The 27,197-nt window shown below is 37.9% G+C and overlaps 1 protein-coding gene across 2 annotated transcripts in view; it reads left to right on the forward strand.

The window, feature by feature from the left end:
* Positions 1–27,197, forward strand: part of LUZP2 (leucine zipper protein 2) — a 467,078-nt gene that overhangs the window by 375,567 nt on the left and 64,314 nt on the right. For both annotated transcript variants that reach the window (XM_032413845.1, XM_032413846.1), the window contains exons 8-9: positions 10,795–10,869; positions 21,168–21,332. In XM_032413845.1, coding sequence (XP_032269736.1) covers positions 10,795–10,869; positions 21,168–21,332 — 240 coding nt within the window. The remainder of the gene's footprint in view (positions 1–10,794; positions 10,870–21,167; positions 21,333–27,197) is intronic.

Below are 27,197 nucleotides of genomic sequence, written 5' to 3' on the forward strand. Positions count from 1 at the left end.
GGAAACAGATCTTAACCCTGCTAAATAAAGAAAAAAAAAAAAGCCTTTATGGGTTTTTAGAAACTTGTAAGTCTATCACTCATAACCCCTCCCTGAGTGAGAAACAGTAGAGCTAAGATCCAGAGGTATTTCTTCCATGTTGTTTCTTGAGTGAAGAGGAAGCTTCCTCTTGAAACTATACACACAGCTTTCTCATAATAAAGCTATCTGGCAAAAATGTGTGTATATGTAGTGTATATATTACATATATACATATGTGTGTGTTTAATTCTTATTCATGTATTTAAATGCATACCAGATTTGGACTGGGGGGGAAGGAAGAGCGAGAGGGAGAGAGAGAAAGAGGGAGAGAGAGAGACAGGGAGAGCGAGAAAAAGAATTGGTTTCTTTTCTACTGACAAACATAAGCTAAGGCAGTTCCAGAATATATTGTTTTCTCTTCACGAATACTGGTGATTGTACCAGTTTAAACAGCTACATTTATACAACATTTTTTGTAGTGATTTTTTTAAATTGGATATATTTAACATAGAACATTGTGTAATTTTAAGGTATACAACATGTTAATGTGGTATATATTGTAACATGATTGTGGCTGCAGCGCTATTTAGTACCTCTATCACATTACATAATTATTCCTTTCTTTTCAGTGGTCGGGATAATTAAGTTTTAGTCCCTTGGCAAGTTTGCAGTTCAACATCATTGTCTGTATTCATTACAATGTGTGTTGGATCTCTATGGTTTATTTAGCACTTGTTGCATATTTGTACCCTTAGACAACATCAGTCGTGCCACCCCACCCCCACGCTCCATTCCCATAGGAAACATTTTGAGTGTACTGATGTTGAGGTTACCCCTGTCTTTGTCTTTTTATACTACCGTTAAGCATAAGTAGGGATGTGCATGTTTTAGTGAGGCATACCAGGGGATCATGATCTTGGGTTAAAAATCACACTGTGTGCATCCAGTGAGGAAGTGGTTCTTATGCTGGGTTTGCATCAAAGTTATGTGCACATATTTCAAGACACTTAAGCCCGTGCTAAGCCAGGTATGATCCTGACTCAGATGGTTTGGGTTGGAGAGTGGCTATTTTCATATGCAGTGACATTGGTCTAAGGACGCATGATTTAAATGTGTAGAGATGTACAGGTGAGAAATGATCAGAACCTTTGGAAATATTTTGAAACTTTTTGAATTCTCTAACTGAAAGAAGTCAAGTTTCTCCTCCTTTCTTGTTGACATGAGCTTCATGTAACCCTCTTTTTTTCCATTTTAAATGCTCTGAGCTGTGTGAATAAGTTACTGGATTGAGTATGTAAATGGGTGGATGCATAACAGGTGAATAGATGAACAGAGAGATGGATGGATGGGGAGATGTGATAAGTGGATGGATGTGTGAGTAGGTAAATGGAGAAACGCATGGATAATAGGATAGAGAGTGAGTAGAAGGATAAATGACGGATGAATGAGTTGACTAGTAGCTAATTGATGAATGGGAAAATTAATTCATCAATCAATGGATGAATGAATGAGGGAATAGGGAACACATAAGGATGAGGAGCAGTAAACTTTACAACACTTCCTTGCAATGTTTACCAAATTTCCCAGAAAAAAAAAAAAAAACATAATTTTACCATGTTCAATAAAAATGTGTTATTGAGAGGAAGAGAATTATTCATTCATTAATCATACAGGGATGAGTTACTCAGATGATGATCATTGACACAGGAACACACTAAGCCCCTTGGAGGTTAAGTAGGTAAAACAAAGTGACAGCTGCAAACCAGCAAAATAAATACCTGACCGCCATTTTGACAGCTACAATGACAAGACATGTAACCTCTCTAACTGTGAGGATAGACCAGTGACACGTGATGAAGGCCAACAGAAATTAAGCTGTTATTTTTGGTGTCTTCAGAGGAGCAATATAGCTAGTGAATTGGGTTATAAAGACAAATTTTTGCTGAAACCAAATTGACAGCTCTAACTTCTAGGTAATTATTCCAAAGACCCCCCCCCCAAAAAATCAAAACAAAAAACCAAGTTGTACATCAGCTTTTTTGCATTTATTACCTCAGTTAAGCCTCAGAACAGCCCTCTGATGTAGCTAAACATTTTAGCACTATTTTATTAAGAAGGAAATCCCACTGAGAGGTTAGGTTAATTATCTTCCCAAAGTTATTTGTAGCTTTAAGTTTTTATGACACATTTTTCACATGAGAAATTAATTAATCAAGACAGTGATTTCAGGGCACCTGGGTGGCTCAGTGGTTAAGCATCTGCCTTCTGCTCATGTCATGATCACAGAGTCCTGGGATCCAGCCCCGCATCAGGCTCCCTGCTCGGCGGGAAGCCCGCTTCTCCCTCTTCCACTCCCCCTGCTTGTGTTCCCTCTCTCGCTATCGGTCAAATAAATAAAAATTAAAAAAAAAAAAAAAAAAAGACAGTGATTTCAAAATTTCTGGTTTTCTTTCTGTGTTATCTGTGGGGGTTTCATGAAATATTTTTCCCATGAAAACTTTAGTTCACATTTCAGCATTTTTGTTCTTGGTCAAATGGAAGGAGCGTATTTCATGTTCCATTGCAGTTTACTATCCTTTGGGAAGCAATGGATTCTAAAACAATGTAATAAGTGAAAAAAATGTGTATTATATTATACAACCTCAGACAAATAGTCTTAACTAGATACAAGTTTTAGAATAAGGAATATGAGTATGAATTGTCAAATTCTGGTAAAGGTACCCTTGGGCCATACAAGTGTGGCCTCCTTAAGGCTTTCTTGCCCCCTTCTAAGTGTAACAGTAATGCTTAGTTTTATAAAACTTTAAAAAAGAACATACTTAAATATCAGCACAGTTCTTGGCAAATGGTAAGTACTCCATAAATTGTCACTGGTATTGTTATTCCCATTTGACAAATGAGAAAGCTGAAGATTTGAGAAGTAAGGGCCTTGTCAATAATTTAAAGCTAGTAAATAGTAAAGGAAAGACCAAACACATGTCTTTTAGGTTATGTTTCAGGACTCTTTCTAATACCCCTAATTATAAACATTTAATGATAAAGATTTGTTTAGAAAAAAAGTCAACAAAGTTCACATGACTGTTCATGTAGCCTTGTGCTCAGGAGCCAGTTCTACTTTATCCTTATTGCTGACTTCAGTCATTATCCTAGTTAGCTCAAGTTAAATATATTTAAGCATTAAAAAAATATAATGTATGCTATTGATATCAGAAGATCTTCAGTCAGCTTTTCCTATCTGGTAGTACAATTTTGGAATTAGTTTCCCATAGCATGGGAAGAAAACCTGCATTCTTCCTGCCACTCTAAACATAATAAAAGTAACTCAAAATTTAAACCAGAACTTTATGCCATCATTTGTAGCATATACCCTATTTAAAATAGGAAATAGTTGTTAGTTTAGGCATCATATCCTTCACTACAGTGCACATTCTTGGAGGGCACAGTCTGTATTTTATGTATCTTTGTAATCCTTGCAATTTGTGTATTGATTAGCACATGGTAGATAACTGATAATTATTTGTGGAATCAACCTGAATTGATTCGAATACAAGTCATCAATGTGTTAAGAATTTACCGGTTGTACTGGCAAGTGAGCCAGGGCAGAATTTTAGATCTGGTAATGAGATGATTAATTATTAAATTATGTGGTAATAGCCTGATTAAGAAAATGAGAAATCTCCCTTTAATTATAATATAAATTATTATTACTGATAATAAGTTATTATAATAATACAAATGATTATCATAATCATTATCATTATCTTTTGTTGAACACCATCTGTGTGTCCTGATCACATTTAAAAATGTTTCTAATCCTTCCAAAGTCCTTTTCACTCATACTATAATGTAAAGATAAGGCATTCAATCAGCAATTTGAGGGGGGAGGGTGGGCTGGCGGGAGACTAATGCTGCCACATACTTTCCCGGGCACTTACATGATTCCTCCGTGAACAAAAGTTTCCTTCAAGTAGGTGTGATACAGAATACTCAATAAATAGAAAACATAATTTATGGAGTATATTAGAAAGTTAAGTGCTATAAAAAAAGAAAAAGAAAAAGAAAAAGTAGGGAGTAATAGAGGATTGGGAATTCCAAGTGGGAAGTGAGGCAACTCACAATGTTAAGAGTCTAGACTGAGCTCGTTAAACAGGTGACATTTGAGCCAAGAATTAAGAGGAAGAATTTGAGAGAGATAAAGGTAGGCTTTGGAGTCATCAAGAACTGACTTTGAATCTGTTTCTTCTACATATCATCTCTAGCTTGCTAGAACTCTAGAAATTTCTCTTTGCACATCTAGTGAAAACAGAAAGGAACAGTGGCTTTGGCCAGATGTTTGACTATTAAATATATGTGGAAATTGTATAGAACTTGACTTGCATATGCTAAGCATGATTTAATATGATTTAAAAAATACAGTGTGCTGAAAAAAGTTAGCTCATGTTATATACCATTGCATGGGAGGTGAGATATCCACATAGGTTGCAAGGTCTTTGTTCCATCTCTGGGTGAATGCCACATTTCTGGGGCTCCAGGTATTCCGTTGAGTTTAGCTCACTCTCTAATTGCCAAATTCTGTATCTTTGGGCTCCACTTTTAAATTTGAGTAAAAAGAACAAAATAAGTCTGGTGGGAAATGGGCCATGGAAATATATTAAAAGTCTCTACTAAAATGCATTAAAATGAATTTAAAGGGGAAAAAATACAGATTTAAAGTAGTAGGGAATTTGACAAGCTGGTATGTAGATGGTACAGTGCCTGCTGCTTTCAACAAAATTCACTTAGTGGAGTGAAAATTTTGAAAGGATGTTTGGGATAAGCATCCAAAGCAGCTGCTATACTTTGGCAGTAACAAAATTAAAGCAATTGGCTTCATCCAGCCTTCAAGTGGCAAGAGGATTTACACAAATAGAGGGGACCATGACATTTAGGCAGATTCACGTAGAAAAAAATACACCTATTCAAAATATTTACCACTGACTTAATCCTGACATCTACAAAATTTTATGCCAAATCTTATCTGCTATACCTTCAGTGCTCTTGTCAGTAATGTTAAACCATCACTTCCTGTGCCTATTAGAAGGAAGTGCAGCTATTGTCTGTCATGCCAATTAACTGCCAGAGAAGAGATTTACATGATGGACTGAAAAGGCTCTCAGAAAAAACATTCTTTGAGCTGGAAAAGTGAGGACTCAAAAATCTTCAAGATGTTCAACTAGGTATAGAGTTCTTGTAAACACTGGGGCTCAACAGACCAATGAGGACAGAACAAATCAAGGAGGAAGATGAAGACACCTGTTTTCTTAGTACACTATGAGGCATCAGCATCAAATTTACTCATGTGTTCATTTGTTCCTCCAGTACTTATCAAGCAACTACTAGGTACCCATCACTCATCTAAGAATTATTGATTCAAGGGTTAGCAAAATAGGAGCAATTCGTGCTGGAGCCTGTTGCCTAGTGAGGGAATGAGGCATTAATAATAGATAGATGGCTAGATGATAACTGTAATAACCAATATACATTAATATAGACTTGCAAATTGTTCAACTATTAAAGTACTTCTGTACCAACTGTTAATTGCCTCCTTAATCCATCTCTCCTGACACTTAGTTGTCATTCAGCAATAAAAGCCTAACACCTGTTACAGCACAATGGCTTGGCCATAAAACTCTGATAACCATGCACATCTTCGCTTAGATCACTTAGGCAAGACTAACACGTAGTTTAACCCAAGTCTTGGTGGAATGTCCTGCAATCTTCCACGGAAGGTACAAGGATAGGTAGTCAGGTAGTCTTACTTGCAGCTGTTACAAGACTGTTTCTCATCTGCTTCCTTATCTTTCAGGAGGTTGCCATGTAGCAATTTCTTATCCGCCTTCCTAATGTCAGTAAAGCATGAGACTTTCCATATAACACTTCTGCCCCTCCTTCGGGTATAGCTGTAGGCCTTGCTGTAGTTTGGAGTTGGATCCACAATGACGGAGAGGGACCCACCACATATGTTGCCTTTGATATGGCACCCTGGTTTGATGTGATCGAGTGACCCTAGATGCATGGAGTGCCAACACCATGCTGAATCTTAACCTTATGTTTTCAGTGTGAGTAATAAACGGTCCAAATTGATTTGGGCTCACGTCTCTTTCCTGGCTGAATCTATAGGGGTATGGCAAGCCTGCTTAGGAGCTGCCACAGTGCTGCTATTTAGGGACTGCTTGACTACTTGACATCTGTCAAGCAGAGAACTCTCAGGACCCTGTTCCAGCATTTAGGGAAGAGTCAGATTTTATTGGTTCATGTCCGCATCATTCCAATCATTTTCTGTTTCAAAAATTACAACTGGTAAAAGTAATAGGAAAAAAAACCACATAATATTTCACAAGAGAATATGACAAGAATGCTGAAATTATTATTTGCAGCTCAAAAATAGATCTCTGTGAGAATTAGCATTTCAACTGGAATCTAAAGGATGAGTAGGAATTGACCAGGTAAAACAGGGTGACAGGGAATTTTCCATGATTCTAAGCAGAAAGAGCAGGTACGTGTGAAGACCCTGAGGTGTTTAAGGTGTTAAGTAAACTATAAAGAAGGCCACTGAGATATTATACAATGCTCTTGGGTCAAAATACCTCTTTGTCTCTTCTGAGAGCCTAAGAAAACACCTGTAATTCTACTAATAAAGTTAAAGTGCCTGTGACTTCAAATAGAACACCAATATAATTTTGTTGTCTCACTATGTAAGAGACACATTGACAGTTCTAGTGGTGAATACAGAAATGTTTAAGAAGCCCTTAGGCTGTGAGCTTCATAATATAAAGGTATTGCCTTTATATGATGTTGTGTTTATTTGTAACTGTCCTCATACTGGGATGTTGAAAGTAATATCTGATAAATGAAAATGTGAGAAAAGGAAGGAAGGAAGCAAAGAGTGAGGGGAAGGATGGAGGAAAGAAAAGAGAGAAGGGGGGAGGGAAGGAGGAAAAATGGGAAGTCCTCTACTTGGAGGGATATAAATGTATAAAATGCTGGGGATTTATTATGCCTGCAGTAAATAGAATGGAAAAGGAGAAAGATATAATGAAGAAATTAATATAATGAACACACATAAATAAAAAAATAAAATGAAGACATTAAAATTTGAAATAACCTGAAAATATATAAATTCCAAATTAACAGCATAGACTTATAGTGCAACTTCACATAGGCATCACCGAAGAACCCCTACTTGTTGTCTTATTCAAGGCAATTTAAATGAAGAAGATGAACACATTCTAGACTACTCCCATTACCAAAGGTAGTGAGCAATACTATTTTTGGCCTAGTTTGGGTGGGGTAGATTGTCTTGTCAAATAAAAGTAATTGCCTCTAAAGATAGTGTAGGATAAACTGTGACAAGCCTCAAACTGAATATGAAGGAGTTTGCATTTTATTATAAAGATGATAAGGAAAAACTACAGTTTTTTGTTGTTTTTCTCTTTTTTTTTAAATCAAGGGGAGATGGCTTAAAAGAAGTGTTCATGAAAAATAAACATGGTGGAGTATGCAGGGTGACTTCCTGGAGGAGAAAGGGGAAAAAAGTAGAGACTAAAGGCAGAGAACACAATGAACCAGTTGTAGCAATCAGCAAAGAGCAGAAATGAGGACCCACTTTGGTAGTTCTAATAAAAGCAGTAGAGATGGAACAAATGGAATTTGTGACTGAATGGGCATGGGAAGAAGGCTCATTTTGAGAGTGGGCCAAAGATGATGTGTTTGGGACACGGGATAATTAATAACCCCGTGAAGGTATCTCCATCCTAATCCCCAGAACCTGTGAATATGTTCTTACATGGCAATAGATAATTTGCAGAGGTACGTAAGTTAAGAATCTTGACATGGACAGATTATTCTGGATTTTTTGCTAACAATGTAATCACAAGTCTTTACAAAAAGGAGGCAAGAGGGTCAGTCAGAGAAGGTAATAAATATGTCAGTGAAAGTAAATGTTGGAGTTCTGTGGCCACAAGCCAAGGAATATAGGCACAGCCTCTGGAAGCTGGGAGAGGCAAGGAGCAGATTTTACCCTAGAGCTGCTAGGAGAAACAGGCTTGTCAACACCTTGATGTTACCCAGTGAAATTTATTTTGGATTTCTGACCTCTAGAACTTTAAGATAATAAATCTGTGTTAAGCCACGAAGCTTGTGATGATTTGTTTATAGCAGCAATAGGAAACCAATACGATGTGCCATTGACAATATAAACAGAGAGAAGGTTATGACTTTAATTCTATGCAGGCTGATTTTGAGGAATCAGAAGAATGTGGTAATCTGACATATCTTTCAAGAAATTTACATTTGTTCCATGATTGAATGTGAATGGAAGCTCCTCAGAATCATGACTAGCTCTTCATAAGTAGCCCTACCCTTTGTTTCACAGGAGTTAAATTGAGAAAACAAATAAACTTGACTTAAAACAAATAAAATTTACTATCTATTAAAGTCCTCAGTCTTTTATATGTCTTCTGATAGTTTAACACCCGCAGAATTCTTATTGTTTTATGTAATTTTACAACTGCTATATATAAATTAATCCGTAGCTCATCCTTGCAAAACTAGCACCAACATATGATAATATGTGTCAGTATCTGTAGTCCCTTTGATTATTTTTCCTTACTCTTCTTGTAACCTTCTGTCTTTGAAGGTCTCTTGGCTAGATTTTACCAGGTTCAATGAGTTCTTAGAAGAGGTAAATACTTGAAATCCTGGGAACTGCTGGCGACATAGCTTTCAAAGGCATTATTTGCTATTTCTGGTGGAATCCATTCTACCTGCCTTAATACAAGCTTCCTGGATTGCTATATTACTGAACACTCTGGGTCATTCTTTGGTAGGGATCCTCTAGTGTGAATGACAGGATTTGAGCTGAAACCCTCACAAGGAGGAAAATGGACCAAGGCAGGAGGTCCTGTGCCTATGCAGACCCCTCTGGACTGCAGGTAACTGTTGACAGCATCTTGAGGAGAGTGGCTGCCCACCAAAGAGGACCCTGAGAAAGAAAATAGCATGAGAACCTGGGTGAGGGGTGGAGCAAGACATGGGGGATTGCTGGGCAGCCCATAACTAATGGAAGTGTGGGTTGGCCACTGCCCCACTGAGAGCCACCCACTGCCCCTCTCCATTGTCCCTAACTCCTATCCTTGACTGAGGATGTAGGGAGAGATAAAAGAGACACTCTTCTACTTCTTTCCATAGAGGCTCAGTTCTGTGGACAGAAGCTGGCGTAGGCAGGGCTATCGCAACCAAGGACAGTCCCAGTGTGAGTCTTGAGTGCTCAGTGTTTGAGAAAGGCAGATGGCCCCAGAACAGCAGTGATGTGGAGTGGGCAGGGTGGCCTGAGCCCAGAGTCAAGAATATGAGACTGAGGCCTATGGTCCCAAGGTCCTCACATTGTGGGGTCGGGCAGTGGGAAGGTAGGAAGGATAGAGACAAACAGGGCCAAGGCAAGTGCAGATGGGGGCCTGGGGCTCAGAACTTGTTGGTTTTCTCCCACTTATAGGTACCTTCATATTGGAAGCCCACTTTCTTCATCAGCTCACTCTTTTTTTTAATTCAAAATTTTATTTTTAGGCATTATATATATATATATATATATATACACACATTTATAAGTACACATAAGATATATTTTATGTATATGGATTAGGTAGCTGTTAATTGACAAGCTTTCTGCTGCCAACTTTTCCTGGTGAATTCAATCCCCTCCCCCAACAAGAACATAAGAAAGATCCTCTGTTCTTTCCAACTTGAGATTCTTTTCACTGGCTAAATTTGGGGGACAGGGAAAGTCCAGAGTATAGAGAGGTTCTGAGCCATGAGGGGAGGCAGGTTCTTCTGCAGGTCCTTTGTGAGCCTGCTGAGCATCTTCTTGTAAGGATAGCTATAGTATGTAGATAGGAATTGGTGGATACAAGACTTTAACCACTGCTCTTTTCTTTTAACAGAAGAAATATGGCATTTGCAAAGGTACTGGGATATGGTGGGATAGAGATGTGTGTTGGATTAAAACTCAATAATAGAAAGAATGATTGCTATTGTGTTAGTCTGCTCAGGCTGCCATAACAAGAGACTGCCATGGTGTAAGCCACAGACTGGGTGGCTTAAACAACAGAAATTTATTTTCTCGCTGTTCTGAGGGCAAGAAGTCTGAGATTCAGGTGCTGGCAGACTTGGTTTCTCATGAGGGGTCTTCCTGGCTTGCAGATGGTGCCATCTTCCTGGGTCCTCACATGGCCTTTACTCTGTGTAAGCATGGAGAGAGAGAGATCTCTGGAGTCTCTTCTTATCAGGACACCAGTCGTATGGGGTTAGGACCCCAAATTTACAACCTCATTTTACCTTAATTACCTCCCTAAAGGCCCTGTCTCTGAATACAACCGCATAGTGGGAGGGGGTTGGTTAGAGCTTCAACGTAGGAATTTTAGGGAGATACAGTTCAGTCTAGAACAGTTAGAAACATAACTGATTTATTATGTCAAAGTATTTTCAGGGACGGGAGCTGGAACTTTGCAACTGGTTTTTTTTTGTCCGGTGAAGAATTTAGTACATACTAATTAATCCAAAACACACCATTTTCTGAAACTTAACCAAAGGTAATACAGTATTTTTAACCTGAATTCTAAATAGATTTCACAAAGTATTTTTTTTTTTTTTATTCTTTGCAATGAATGAAAGATGCTTAAAGTGAAAAGGGACATTATAGAGTTTACTAAAAAGATTTGCCTTTCTTTCATTTTACAGGCCCAACAACTTACTGATCTGGAACGAAAATTAGCTGTGGCCAAAAATGAGCTGGAGAAAGCAGCTCTTGACCGGGTAAGTTAACATCTCTGAATCCTCATAGTTGCAGTTTTAGCAGACAAAGCTAGGGTAGACCCATTGCTTCACTTGATTTATTCATGCACTTCCAGATGCTATACCTGGAAGACGGGTGTAGAATTCAGGAGTGCTTGATACTCCCTTTGGAACCCAAATCTTTCCTCGTTTTTGCTGCTACAGTAAATTGACTCAAGGTTCAGCCTTGTGAGTTCATGACTTTTCATTTTCCACCTTGCCGGTACATTTGTTCTATAACACCATGAATAAACATGCTTTAAAGCACCAACAAAGATGCCATGTATTAACTCTGGGTGAATGAGTTACGAAACAAATGGAAGTAGCCATTGACACTTTCATTTTGGAAATCGTAAATCAGAGTTCTGGAGGGAGAATCATAAAAGAAGAAGGTAGGCCTCCTAACCAACTCTGTTCATATAAAGATAATGCAAGAGGGAGTGACAGTCCCTCTTGATAACAGCTTTCCTTAAATATAATTCACATACCATAAAAGTCACGTTTTTAAAGTTCACAAAGTTGTGTGCTACCATCACCACTAATTCCAAAAGATTTTCTTCACTGCTTTTTACCTCCTCTTTTCATTTTGGTTTTATTAATCTCTCATTGTGTTACAAATGTGTATGCTCAGGATAAACCACAATTCCTGTTTGATGCCGCCCTTTGCCTTTCAGTGCTCTTCGTGTGAGGCATATGTGGAGAATAGGCAATTGGCATATTTTGGAAAGGGAAAGAGAGAGGGAGAAATTGATTATACAGTTCAGAATTACTGTTCTGCTTAATCATTAGGGAATGTGGCAAAATTTCTTAATGCCTCTCATTCTTTTTTTATTTTTAAATCATCCTTATGAAATTATAGGAAATAAACATTTCTCTGTTCTTTAGTTCACTCAGAACGAAAAAGTAGAGTGACTTTAAAATAATCTCTTTGTTTACTCACACCCATTTATCAAACATACAGTGTCATTTTCTGTAATACTGAAAACATATATCTAGCACATATTAATACAGGAAACTCTGAATCTGAGAAATCAATCATAGTATTTCAGACTTGAGAAGAAAACACCACATTATTCTCAATCAAAAGCATGGAAAGTGTGTGCCAAAGGAACAGGGCCATCCAGGAGTAATTTGCATTTTACTAAGCCTTCAACACATCCCCTGGCTGAGATCAATTCTTGATTAGGTGGGTGTTAGCAGCCATCATCCTAACACTGGAAAGGTAGACCCTCTCTGTGGAAGATATCCTCTGGAGAATTTTTGGTTCATTTATATATGGTGTCTGACATGTAATAAAAATATTTCTAGACATGTGGAGAGGAAATACAATGTAATCAGTACACAAAAAGAAACCAAGGAAAGTATAACTGAAGCTGATTCAGACACTGGAATGAGAAAACAAAGATTTCACGAAGATGAGTGTGTGTGTGTGTGTGTGTGTGTGTGTGTGTGTGTGTGGTGTGTATGACAATAGAGAAAGTAAACAAAACAGATAAAAGGATACAATTTTTCACTGGACTTGGAATCTATTAAAAACATCAAGTAGATATTCTAGAATTAGAACAATATAATGCATGTAATTGAGACTTTAACTTTGTTCAGTAGCAGATTGGATAATTGGACATAATAGAACTGAAGACAAGTAAAATGTAAGGAAAATTAATATCAAATACCTATACTAATATAGAGAAAGTACAAATAAATGGAAAGTAAACAGAGAAAATAAGAAGTGTATATCAATTTAAAATATTTTCAGGTATTTATAATTGTTGTCCCAAAAGGAATGACAAACAGAAGCAATATTTAGAGAGATAATGACTTAAAATTTTCCAAATGGATAATTATAGATCAGTCCAAGAGAGACAGATATCACAATCCTAAACCAGTATGTATACAGCAATATCCCTTAAAATTGTATATAAAGTTTTAAAAGTACACTTAAGACCCATGCACTTTTTCATTCTGCTGTATTTCAGTATAATTTATTAACAACAGATACTTAACTAAGAAAAATAAAAATGTGAATAAGAACAATGAGGTCATCTCAACACCGTCAGATTGGTACAAATTAAAAAGTCTAATGATACCAAATCCTGATACACTAGTGGTGGGAGTGTAATTTTTAAATATGTGTATCCTAGAATTTGCACTTATCCCTATATATTTGGAAACATGTATAAGGACATGAAATACAGTAATGTTTGTATTAATACCAAATTGAAATAATTTAAATGCTTACTGTTAGAATTAGCATATACATTTCATATATTTTCCATATTCATATTTTCAAATAGTAATCAAGAATTAATATTAATGAATAAATATAAAGACATATCGATATTAATATATGTATCACATACTGTTGAGTAAAAAAAAATCAGAATTATGTATTGTATTTAACAGTTGTTCAAATACACAAATCACATTTGTTTTGGATTATATATCATATAAATAGATGAAGTAGAAAAATACATATCGAATTCAAGGACCCAATTGCCTTTGGGGAAAGATGGAGTAAAATCACACTAAGGATGCTTAAAATTACTTCTACTGTTCCCCAAATGTTTCATTTTCCAATAATTGTATAGACACAGATAGTCTTTAATTTACACACACACATAGATATATTGTACACATTATATACAAGCATCATATGGTATATACATTGCATATGTATATTAGATATATGTATTACATGTGTATATGTATATTACCAATATGTGTATGCATGTTATCATATATATTTTATAAAAGTATAATATCATATATGACAAATATATAATAAACATGCTTTTTAACATTTAATTCAGATTGATACTTACCTGATATTTGTTATAATTGTTATATTGTTCTCTATATGCCCCTATATTTTTCAAAATGTTATTTTAAGAAATGAAGAAAGTGTGCTGTCTGCTGTTAAGAGCTTTCCATTTTTGTGATCACAGCTTAGCAACCATTTTATTTAAAAAATAAGCAAGTAAGATGACTTGCTTTGCAATAATATACTGTATACATTTAGCAGTTGTGTAAAGAAAAGAGGTTGCTTCCTAACCACCAGGTTAAACGATGGGTGTTTTGATACAGGATAGAGGAGATGGAGTATTTCAGGTTGATCCATTCTGGAGTTTTTATGTTGTCTCCTTGTTATGCAGTAGTTGTGAAGGACCAGGCTAAACTTCTACTTCCCAGGGATTTGGGTCTCACATAGGCATTTTTGTTACTACATATGACCAAAACCTCTTCATAGCTAACATAACTAACTTTTCAAACAGGATATCTAAAAAGTGTTGCAGTAACAAATTAGTAAGGGCATTTTGTGAATTCTGATGATATTCTTTCTTAAGGTTTAGATCTTTGGGATAAATGTTTTGAATGAACAACTAGATATTTTAACAACTCTGTTCCATTGTGATTGTCTTATTTTATGTTTTTCCAAGTATTTAAAATAATAGCTAGTAGTTTTAAGGAAGCCTGCATGCCATTTTGTAGAGTAGGCCAAGTATAATTCATCTTACCAAGGTTCCAGCTGTATGAGATTTTTTTTAATTTATGAAAAAAAAGTTTATATTAATTTATGTTAATCTCTGACTATATCCAACTCATGCTACATAATATTTCTTTTTAAAAAGGGACGACAAGACTCTTTATAGTTGGGAGAATCAGAAAATCAGAGATACATATAAATCCTAAAATTCAACTAGACCATCTTTTTTTTTTTTTTTTTAATCCTTTCTCTAACACCCCTACCACGATCTCTACAAGATGCTTTAAATCCGAGGAAGACATAGGATTCCTGTGATCTCGAGGCAGCCCAGCCTCCTCTGATTTTTTTTTTTTAGCAACTCTGACTTTTGGCATGTTCTTCCTTACATTAAATCTTTTCCCTGATCTGACTTCAGATAAGCCACTTAAGTCAGGTTTGAAATGGCTAAGTAGGTTTGAAATGCCTTTCGTGTGACCACCATGTGGTAGGATCTATGGGAAACAGAAAACATGTGTGATACATGATCTAGAGTTCCACACCTCTCACATTTTGCTGGGCACCAAAAATGAGGAAATAATTGTTTGTGGAGCCATAAGGTCCCAGAAGCACAGAGAATGAATGCATTTTATGTACTTGTGGGTTGTACAAACTGGTATAGTCACATAATACTAAATGAGAAAATTATAATTTGGCCTGAGTCACAGAACTCCAGGTTAACATAGAGTTTTTTTCTCCTTTGTCTTACCCATTCTGTGCTTTTCTCCCCATTTCTGTCCACTCCCCACTTAGGAGTGCCCAGCCCACACCATGCTACAGTCTGGATTTAGCAGGAGAGGCTTTAAGTTGCAGTGTTTCCAGAATCAGTCTGCCTTTCTTCAATCATAACTCTTCCACTGAATGACCATGTTCGAATTCCTCAAACTCTTTATGCATCACTGCAAAATGGAATACTAATAGAACTTACTTTATAAGGGTGGTGAGAAAACTGTATGCATCCAAAAAAGTAAAGTACTAAGAACTCTTGGCACAAGGAAAACACTCAGGAAGCATAGTAATTATTAACATCAATGAATGAGATTGTTGAGACTGCCTGTCAGTGTTAACAATTTTTCTCTTTAACCTTCGGGATCTTGTCATTCCTTTTGCTACAGTAAGCTATAAAAGCATTTCATATTACTAGAGGTTGGTTTCAACAAATCTCTTGTACCGTATGTATGAGGCTCATAAACTGCAGTCATAAAGGCAGGTAGAACTGCTAGCTCACTTCAAAATGGATAAAAACTACAGTTTAATGAAATTGCTTTCTACCTCTCTCCATCATCTTTATATGAGACTTTTTTTACTCTCTTCAGGTGCCTAGTTCCTAAGAATGTTATATCTGGGCTTCAAATAACCTCAAATACCTCATAAATATTGTGAAAACATCTTCACACTCTAACTTGGTTCTCGTGACATGTTTAATGAAAGAAGTTTCAGTTTACTATCACAACATAAACAATAATAATCTCACGATCTAAGAATCAACTGTGGTTTTCCAAACAATCAATTCTTTATTTGGCAATATCTTATGAATTATAGGTAGCCTCAGCTACTGGAATGTGAAAACAGCTTTATATTATGGAAATCTCTCAAACTTTCATATTAAAAAAATTTTTCTGTTGCATCTGACTGTCACAAAATTTTGCCCAGGAAAGCATTCATTATTTACATCAATATTAAGGATGACACATGTGAGGGGTGCCTGGGTGGCTCAGTCAGTTAAGCATCTGCCTTCGGCTCAGGTCATGATCTCAGGGTCCTGGAATCGAGCCCCACGTCGGGCTCTCTGCTCAGTGGGGAGTCTGCTTCTCCCTCTCCCTCTGCTGCTCCCCCTGCTTGTTCTCTTTCTCTCTCTGTCAAATAAATAAATAAAATCTTTTTTAAAAAATTAGAAAAAGATGTCAGAATGACCATACAGGATTCACAGAGCTGATTTCATGGCAGAAATAAAAGTTAAGGGGAAAGCCTTTGAATTCACAGCCCTTCGTGGTCTTTCCAAAGCCATCAGCCAATAGTGCACCCAGATCTCTCTGACGACCTCACATCTTCATGGAAATGAATTAAGAGAGAGATGAATAATATCATATGAATTTATATCTGTCAGGAGATGAGAAAGTAGGGGCACAGTTGTCTTTGCAAGTTATATCTTGTTCCCAGAAAAAAAAGTGCATTTTAAGAGAAAAGTGCTTACCTACAGACACATGAAAAATTACTTTCTAAATCTCCCACCATGTTAAGATCATATATGTACACAATAATTTCTAATAAGCTTTTCATATTATATAGCACAAGCATTAATATTTTATTTATTTTTTAAAGATTTATTTATTTATTTGAGAGAGAGAGATAGTAAGTGAGGGGAGGGACAGAGGGAAAGAATCTTCAAGCAGACTCCCGCTGAGCACAGAGCCCCATGCAGGGCTCAATCTCACAACCCATGAGATCATGACCTGAGCCGAAACCAAGAGTTGGTCACTTAACCGACTGAGCCACCCAGGTGCCCCAAGCACTAGTATTTTAATGTCCGAAATACTACTTTCTTTATACAATATATTGAATGAAATGAGAAATATTTCATTATTTTCTCGTGTAAGACAGCACCAGCCTATATATCCTCCGGACGGTTTATTTATTCATTTAACAAACATTTGTTGAGTTAGAAACTGGTGATGCTGCAAGAAAGGTACTGGCCCTCAAGAAATGACATCATAATGGAAATAGATAACACACTGAACATAGAAATAAGGTAATTTGCAATGACAGCAAGGCTACCTAGGACTTCAAGTGAGAAAAGTGACAGAGACTTTAAGGAAGGAGTGTTCCTTGAGAGGGCCATCAGGGACTGTGTTTCCAAGAAGGTAAGATGTGAGCTGAGACTGGGGGCTATATGCAACTGATGAATCACTGAATTCTACCCCTGAAACTCATAATACAGTATACGTTAATTAAATTGAATTTAAATTAAAAAAAAAGATGTGAGCTGAGAGATAAATTTTAAGTGGAAGTTTTCTAATAGATATTTGGAAAAGGGTTCATAGGCACAGGAAACAGCAAGTGTAAAAGCTCTAAGATGCAAATATGTTTGGAATCTTTGATGGGCTGTAAATAAAAAGAGGTTGAGATAATCAGGTTCTTCCTAAAAAAGTTTGCATTATACTATGTTTAATACTAATAATAAAATACTAAGTTTGCCATTATACTATGGCAAAGCAAGTGAGAAGAGTGGTTTGGGGCAAGGAGGAGAAAGGCAGGGCAAAAACAAGACTTGACCCTAGGAGGGAATAGGTTGTAAGATCTTAGACAAAGTACCCCTTCTACAGTTTGTACTGTATTTCGTTAGGTGACATCTTGTGACAGTGAACTTCAAAGTGAATGGTAACCTGCAATTTCAAAACAGACTACAACTACAGCCAGCGGTATAAATGAAAATATAATGATGTCATGGTGTAAAATCATTGTCTGAGTCCTGCTTATGGAACTGGGTCAAGCCAAGTCTGAGTAGTGTCAGTAACAGGCTCTTTTAAGTCAGAAGGACTAAGGAAAGCTGTTTTTGTGGTAGAAGGCTGAGCAAAGTAGGGCAAGGTGGCTCACAGCAAATCTGTGATCTCTGGCAGGAAAAATCTACAATGTCATCAAGGAACAGAGGCAGAATCTAAGGTAGGAGGCCAAGCTGTATGCTTGTGGCCCAAAAAAGAAAGAAAATCAGGAGCTAAGAGATTAGGAATCGGTTGAAACACAAGAGCAAAGAGCTTACCCCCGGGGCTGTGAAACATGGGGAGTTGGAGGTTTTGTCGGTGTGATGTTGATTCTGTTATCTGAGATGATCCTGCCCATGTCAGGAGACCGCTGGGAACAAACAAGATGATCGCATCAAGTTCAGATAATTAAAAATATCACATACATGCACATCGTCGTGTATTGTTCCTTTGGAAAATGTGTCTTCCCTGAACAGCATCTACTGAAAATCGATGTTCTAAACTATTAACTTGATAGAGTTCATTATTTTCGCATCCAAGTTCAGCCATTACTCAGAAATTTGTTCATTTTGGCAACATATATACTAAGCCTGTTATAGATACAACTTTTACACACATCGTGTGTTTAGAGGAGCCAAGATATAAATAAATGCAGTGAATAAAATAGCCATCATAACTTCCTGCATGATCTGAGATGTTTGAAAGTCTACATTCAAAGCCACATTAACGTTGAGTCTGGACCCAAACTTGCCTGACTCTGTTGCATTAGCTCTATTTCCATTGTCTCACTATAACATGTGAGATAGAAAACATCTTTAAATTGTTCAGTGCCACCTGGAATATTTCATTCCTGACCCAGCACACAATGCCATGGTGTCCTATTCTGTGGTGAGCAGGGACTTAGCCACGATTATAACAAAGCACCAGGAGGAAGAGAAATCTGAACTATTATTTCATTTCTTCTCATTGAGATAGCTTCTCACTTTCCTTCCCTGACATATAGAAACAGCATTTTTACTCAAGTGTCTAAGTCATTGATTCAGAAAACTTTCTGGTGAGTCCCTCCTAATGTGTCAGGGATTATGTTCAGTGCTAAATACACAGTTTTGAACAAAATAGGCAACTTGCACATGTGTATATATACATATAAATTAAAAGTCAGAGACAAATTACATAAAGGACACAAATATAGGATTGAAAGTAATGGGGTGGAGGAAGGACAAGAAGTCAGGGGCTCAGGCAAGCAGATCAAAGGGAACATGTTGAGTGAAAGGTCAGTCAGCTTGGCCCAGCTTGCCGCTGTCCTGTCCACTTAATGACATTCCTCCAGCCTAGTTCTTATCGGATTTTTCTGTCATCTTAGACAACTTGTCAGGGCAATATTAATGAGAAGGAAATACACGTCAGTTCTATTTCTTATGTATTCCCAGTTGCCTGTCTTCCAGGCTGCTTTTTGTTTTGTTTTGTTTTTTTAATCTCTGACCTGGACCAAATAGATTTCTTAAACTGCTGTTCTTCTAGAAAGACATTCTTTCTCATCTTAAAGATAAGTCTTATCTTTATCTTTTATCACAGAAGCTCAGAGGTAGACATTGGGAAGGATCTAAGTCATGGTCGCTACTCTTCAGGAGACAGGACATAGGAGTAGATGCTATATGGAGATGTGTTCCTGGCATAGAATATAAAAGATAGTAGTTTTGTTGGAAGAATACTACCTCAGCAGGACAACAGACTTTGCTGCTTCAGTGGCCCATGGGCGCCCTGAAAGGGTGCACTCCACATGTGCCGGCCTGTCCAGGGGTCTTGGCCCCAGCACCTGATCTCTTCATCTCTCTTGCCGCAAAGGCCGCATCTCATGTCTTGAAATGGACGATTATGTGACATTTTCTTATTTGGACCTACGTGCATGACCTTTATTACCCCTGAGTTACCATAAGGTTTCCTAAAAGTTGTATGTCTCTTTCCATTTTGGCACTGGGGGATCTCTCTGTCATTTGTACTCAGCTTTACATTATTGTTGTTGTTGTTGTTGTTTACTCTATCAGCATTTAAAAGTATTTTTAGGGACGCCTGGGTGGCTCAGTCGGTTAAGCATCCACCTTCGGCTCAGGTCATGATCCCAGGGTCCTGGGATCGAGCCCCATGTCGGGCTCTTTGCTCAGCCAGGAGCCTGCTTCTCCCTCTCCCTCTGCCTGCCGTTCCCCCTGCTTGTACTCTCTCTCTCTTTTCGTCTGACAAATAAATCTTTAAAAAAAACCAAACCTCCCTTTAAAAAAATTTAAAAAATAAAATTAAAATATTTTTAGCAGTGGAATCTGGTGGTAAGATGGGAGTTACAGATGGTTATTGTCTACATTAGTTCAGTCTGCCTTGTGATATAAACCAGGGAAACAAAGCAGTCTGAAAACCTTGAACTTTCATTTCTTCAGAGTAAAATAGTAATAATGATGCCAGTTCCACAGGTGTTAGAAAGCATAAAATTATGTCATTCATGTGAAAGAGCTTGAAATACTGTGAAATCCTATGCGAATATAAGTATAAGTATTACAATTTACAATCACATCGGATCAACTCCTACCACTTAACAAGGCCCACAGGAAATAAGTGTTTTATTAGAAACAAAATTGATTTTTTTTCCCATCTGTGCGCAGATTGAGTGGTGCTACGGGCTCATCTGAGGAACACAGGGGCCGGCACTGCCTGGGCGCTGGTTTGTAATAACAGAGATGGACACCAATAGAAAGATGGCAGGTTTCTACAGACATTTTCTTTTTTTTTTAATTATTATGTTCAGCTAAGCCACTGTATAGTACATCATTAGTTCTTGAGGTAGTGTTCAGTGATTCATTAGTTACGTATAACACCCAGTGCACACCACAACATGTGCCCTCCTTAATGCCCATCACCCTGTTACCCACCCCCCCCTCTTCTGAGACCCTGAGTTCAGTTCCCGGGATCCACAGACATTTTCTACTTGAAAGTGACCCTAGAGGACATGTCCTTGCCAGCAGGCTATCACGATTGAAATCATGTCTAGTAACACATGTCTCTGAATTTCAGTGTTCAGAATAGATCACGACACACAGTAGCCCCTAAAAACAGACTGAGTGTGCATTAAACAGTGTGTCAGAGTGGAATTTAGAAGTTAGGCAGTTACATTTGAAAACTGGTAGGTATTTGTGTGGGGAATGAGTATAGGCTAGGAGGACGGGGAGAATCAAATCAAATAAAGAACAACCGGAACCACATGTAAAAGTTGTCATCTCTTTTTTTTTCCGTAGGACTCACAGCTAAAAGCAATGAAAGAGACTGTACATCTCTGCCTGTCAACCGTGTTCCGTAATCAACCTCCCCCTTTAAGTCTAATGAGGCCAAATCCAACTCAGCTGCCAATTCTACCGGGGACGGTTGGCCCTGTGATTCCTGATGCAAGTTCAAAATTCCAGGTACACTTCAGTCATGCTTTGAAAGTATAAGCAAGTCATGTACTGTCTTTATACTTCATTCTGTGTGATCATCAGAGTGGATCCAAGTAAGATACCAGATTCGTTGAGAGATTAGGAAGTAAACGGAAGATAGTAACCCTTTTGTAAAGTCTCCGTGGTCACTTGGAGAACATTGGAAGACAACATCTGTTTTAGAGAGCCAGCTGCTTTTTAGCCAGAACTGCCTAGTAATAAAAATAATTATTATTATCATTAGTATTCTGAAATAATCTAAAATTATTTTAAAATAATATTTTAACAGTATTGTTTCAATTTATTTATAATAATTATAATCACTTAATATAATTTAATAATATAGTATTTGTTATATAATTTAATGTAATTATATTATTAATCATATTTTAATGATAATAATAACTATTATTTTATAATTAATTAAAAGAAAACATCTTATATTACATACCAGTATATACCAGAGGTTTAATATGGAAAATGCTTTCTCTTAGGGTATAACGGTCATCCTTACAAAAGTGGATACTTTTTTTAAAAATTAAGGCCATAGTTTTCAACACTTCCTACACATGTGACTATCGTGGGATACTTGTAAGAAAATCCTGACACTTGGGATTCACCCCAAACCTATTGAATTCTTTCTGTTTGGGCTCTAAGTCATCAGTAGTTTTTTAAAACTTCCCAGGAGATTCTGAGAACTGGTGAATCAAGCAAAACTTCCTCAGCTCCCACCACCACCCTACATTAGACAGGGCAAAGGGGCGTTTGTTGCTTTCCGCCTCAGTCGTCAGAACTTTCAATGTACAGGCTCTCCGTTTAAATAAATGCTGACACTCTGAAATAGTTATTGGAGAAAGTGTAGCTTCAGGCAGTATATTTGGAAGTGCTGGCCCTCTTACCACTTGCCTTAGGACCACTTGCTGGTAAAGTGAGCGTTCTAGCTGCCAGTCCGACTTCTAATGCAAATCTCTAACAACGGTGGGCCCAGAAACACCTGAGAACCACTGATAAGAGTTACCCAGTGATGCAGTACTTTTGGGGCTTTCTTACTGCTTATTCTGATTCCCTACACTTGAATTAAAAGGGGTGTGCACAAATGACAGTTTAGAGAAATACTGTTTTCAGAATCAAAACCAAGAGAAAAAAAGAATGTAGTGTTATGTTTTTATCTGTAACTAATCAACATATGGACTGCACAGATTTAGTCTATATAATCTCATGTTTCTCTGTCAAAAATCATTTAAAAATGTATGTTTTCATCTCATCTTATTCTCTTCTTACTCGGTACCTAAGGATCTCTAGAAATGTTTAGGCCAGTATCTTTCTCCGTTATTTTTTCCTGCCTCTTTGGAAACTCTAGGTCTAAAGTGTTTGTTTGCTTAACCAAAGGCAGGGAAGAAAGTTGCATAATAATATATTTGTTATGTTTAGGAAAAATCCTGAAGAAATCCATTGACACTGGTCACTGGTAAAATGCCAAGCTTTCCAAGCTTTTCACCCATTGTCACGCGCCCACCGGGAAGCTACACTCTGCCTCCTTAGTGTTGGTCTAAGAGAGGAGCCAAGGTTCAGCCTTATTAAGTCTGATGACTTTGGGCAAAGCACTTTGTAATTCTTTGGGCACACAGGACACTTGTCTCCAACTCAAAATACGTTTGTTTAGGCCCAAGTAAAACTGGGCTCTTTATGACCCTGAACGTGTGGAGGAAATTACTGATTGTTCCTTTAACTGATTTACTATGAATAAATGTATGTCCTGTCCTTGAAATAAATAATAAATATTTATTATTTCCCTTGGCTTATCACAGAAAAATGTAGGAAGCATTTAGATGAGGCTGGTTTAGGAATTGCTCATTTCTCAAAAAGCAATAACAGAAAAATCTAATTGTTTAAGATAAAGTTCAATAAATCTAAGTTGATGTACTATAGAGCATTCTGTTTTATGGATTAGCATTAAAAGCTTCTCTAGTGTTTGTGTTTTGCCCACATTCTTTATCTTTTCATTAGTGGTGGAAATTGTATTTTTATGATACTTGGGTTTTCAGCTCTATGCCAGCACCTCAGAAAACATTTTTAAAATCCCAAATAATACGATGTGATGTGGGGTGTGGGTAGGAGAGACCCTCCCATCACGGAATCTTTTTTTCTCTGTACGTGAAAAAAGGAGCATTTAAATGAGGACGTTTTACCGGTGCACCTTCAGAGTTGGCTAATTGTAGCTGAAGTGACGTGATGTGCCTGCCTGCGAGCTGTGAGGGGTCACATCTCTCACCCTCCCTGTGCCTCAGTTTCCTCAAGTGCCTGTGGTGCCCGTCAGGGTGTTGTTGCGGCATGAACATTACAACTAATAACGCCCCCTGTTTTCCATGGACTAGGACTGGTCTCACCTACTTTCATTTGGTTTCTTAAATCTTCAACTCTTGAATGGTTTTCCCGGAAATCTGTGAAACATAGCCAAGTAAGCAATTTTCAACTCACATCTGGAAAAAAGACAAAATACCCACATACCGTGCCCCCCCAAATGTCATTTTATTTTATTTTTCTTAAAGAATATTTGGTAATACAGTCAAAATTTTCATTGCATTATTCATGTGTGTGTATGTGTATGTGTATACACACATACATACATACATACACATACACATTATTACATTAAATATATATGTGTATATTTCACTGTGGATTTTAAAAGCCACAGATTTCATTAGGTGGGGAGTTCAACATTACCAGAATCTACTGGCAAAAACTTAAAATAATTTATATATCGGTAACCCCTACCTTTTTTAAAGATTTATTTATTTATTTGAGAGAGAGAGAGTGCATGAGCAGGGGGAGGAGCAGAGGGGGAGAGAGAGAGAGAGAGAATCTTAAGCAGACTCCCCTGCTGAGCGCAGAGCCCGGATGCAGGACTCCATCTCACAACCCTGAGATCATGACCTGAGCCAAAATCAAGAGTCAGACACTTAACTGACTGAGCCACCCAGGTGGCCCTGGGAACCTCTGCTTTTTTTTTTTTTTTTAATTCTGGAGGATGCCTTTATATGACCTTTTAGTCCTACAGCTGAATTTTCTGCTGAGGACCCTCAGTCGGGTCAGTCAGTCTCCTTTCCTTCATCGTATTCTCCATAGTTGTTATGTTGCTTCTCTCTAATTTGAGGGAATTTTTTCCCACCCTCCAAGTTAGAATTACTCTTTCTATTCTCAGTGCTCTGATAGCACAGTGTTTACCCCTCATGGCTCTTGATCACACCATGAACACAATGATGGCTGCATACTCCTCTCTCCTTAAAGGAGACAACTGTGCTTAGCTCCTTGATTTGCTCACATTATTCAGTGTCCAGAATGATGTTTCTACAGAATTCATTTGAAATGACACTTGCTGTATTTCTGTTTTAGTCAGTTCGGGCTGTTATAACAAAATGCTGTAGGTTAGGTGACTTAAATCATTTCTCGCAGTTCTGGAGGCTGTGAAGCCCAGGATCAAGGTGCTCCCAGATTCAGTTCTTGATGAGAGCCCTCTTCCTGGAAGGTAGACAGCTGCCTTTTGGCTGAGTGCTCACATGGTCTTTTTTAGACATGTGTGACTGGAAAGAGATCTCTTTCTCTCTTTATATATATATATATTTTTTTTAAAGATTTTATTTATTTGACAGAGAGAGAGATAGCGAGAGCAGGAACACAAGCAGGGGGAATGGGAGAGGGAGAAGCAGGCTTCCCACCGAGCAGGGAGCCCGATGCGGGACTCGATCCCAGGACCCCGGGATCATGACCTAAGCCGAAGGCAGACGCTTAACGACTGAGCCACCCAGGCGCCCTCTCTCTTTATATTTTTTATGAGGGCACTAATCCCACCACGAGGGCTCCACCATCATGACTTAATCTAAACCTAATTATCTTCAGAAGGCCCAGCTCCTAATACCATCATATTGGGGGTTAGGGCTTTAACATAGGAATTTTATTTTACTTTAAAGATTTTATTTATTTATTTGACAGAGAGAGACACAGCGAGAGAGGGAACACAAGCAGGGGGAGCGGGAGAGGGAGAAGCAGGCCTCCTGCTGTGCAGGGAGCCTGATGTGGGGCTCGATCCCAGGACCCTGGGATCATGACCTGAGCCGAAGGCAGACGCTTAACAACTGAGCCACCCAGGTGCCCCAACAAAGGAATTTTAGATGATACATATAATCAGTCCATAGCAGTGCTCCTCTTCTTGGATATTTTCCTTATTTAGAAGTTAGAAAATATATATTATTGAGTGCTCATAAAGTGCTTTATATTCAACCAAATTGTTTTCCATCTGTATGCCAGGACCATGCTCATCACTGGGGATGCAAATTTGAGATCACATGATCTTTTGGACACTGACTGAATTCTCTGTACAAAGAGAACAAGAGAAAAAAATGCAAGGGGTGTGTGGTAGATCAGGACTTTTTTTTTTTTTTTTGTATTTGGAATTTCATATTCCAAATAGCTTTGATTAAAGATAAAGACTAAAGAGACCTGGATCCAAAGGCATATGAGATGATGTCTTTGTTATGAGAGTATATATTTATTATGTAGAAAATATTGTTGCAACAGAGAGGTAAAGAGCAAAGGTACGAGCCAGGAGCTCTGATTTGCATTTGCCTAAAATAACTCCTAACTAGAGTGGAAACAAGCAAACCAGTGACAGTCTATTTCCCTGAACCATGTAGAGGATGATGGTGATCTGATCTATGGTACAGAAATGGAAACAGCGTTCCAGATGTCATGGGGGCATAAAACTGCTGTGATGTAGTGGTTAAGTGGGATGCGTGAAGGCAGGATGTGAAGAAGAACACTCTGTGCTTGCGTTTATTCACTGTGATGCAAAAGGCAAGAGGAGAACCAAGATTGGTTTGTTTCTCAACATACTAAGTGTTAGAGGTCTCTCATACAGTCAAGTGTCTATATCCCATAGGTGATTGAACATTTGAATCTGGAATGCAGGGAAGACACCTGAGTGGAGATAAAGGATTTGGCATCACCATGGCTGGTGATTAAATGTTGGAAGTAGATTAAAAGACTTGACAAGACAATGTGGAATGAAAAGAGATGAGGGCCACAAAGGACCCCAGAGAAGAGAAATACTTCAGTGTGGTTTTTTTGTGTAGCCTAATTGACGTAATGTTTATGGTAAAGGTGCATCTCTTGTCTTTCGTTGAGATCCTCTTTTGGACTGAGAACCATGACTTTTTCATGCTGTTTTACCAGTACAAAACAACGGAATATGCATGTCATTGTGTAAAGTTAGAACAGCGAATACTCCGTGGCTGGTATTTGCTTTTAAAAGCAGACTGGGGGCGCCTGGGTGGTTCAGTTGGTTGGGCATCTGACTCTTAGTTTCGGCTCAGGTCATGATCTCAGGGATGTGAGATGGAGCCCCACATGGAGCTCTGAGCTCAGGGGGGAGTCTGCTTGAGATTCTCTCCCTCTCCCTAGGCCCCTCCCCCTGCTTGCTCGCTCTCTAAAATAAATAAATAAATCTTTAAAAAAATAAATGCTGGGCGCCTGGGTGGCTCAGTTGGTTAAGCGACTGCCTTCGGCTCAGGTCATGATCCTGGAGTCCCAGGATCGAGTCCCGCATCGGGCTCCCTGCTCAGCAGGGAGTCTGCTTCGCCCTCTGACCCTCCCCCCTCTCATGTGCTCTCTCTCTCTCATTCTCTCTGTCTCAAATAAATAAATAAAATCTTTAAAAAATAAATAAATAAATAAATAAATAAATAAATGCTGACTGTTTAAGTTTTCAGAATTTGTACTAGTCAGCTCATAAACACAGCCCTTATTAAATATTAATTACATATACTTACAATTAAGTAAAATTTACTGAAAGCA

Source organism: Phoca vitulina, unplaced genomic scaffold (assembly GCF_004348235.1).
Source record: "Phoca vitulina isolate PV1807 unplaced genomic scaffold, GSC_HSeal_1.0 scaffold16, whole genome shotgun sequence".
In the NCBI taxonomy this organism is placed as follows: domain Eukaryota; kingdom Metazoa; phylum Chordata; class Mammalia; order Carnivora; family Phocidae; genus Phoca; species Phoca vitulina.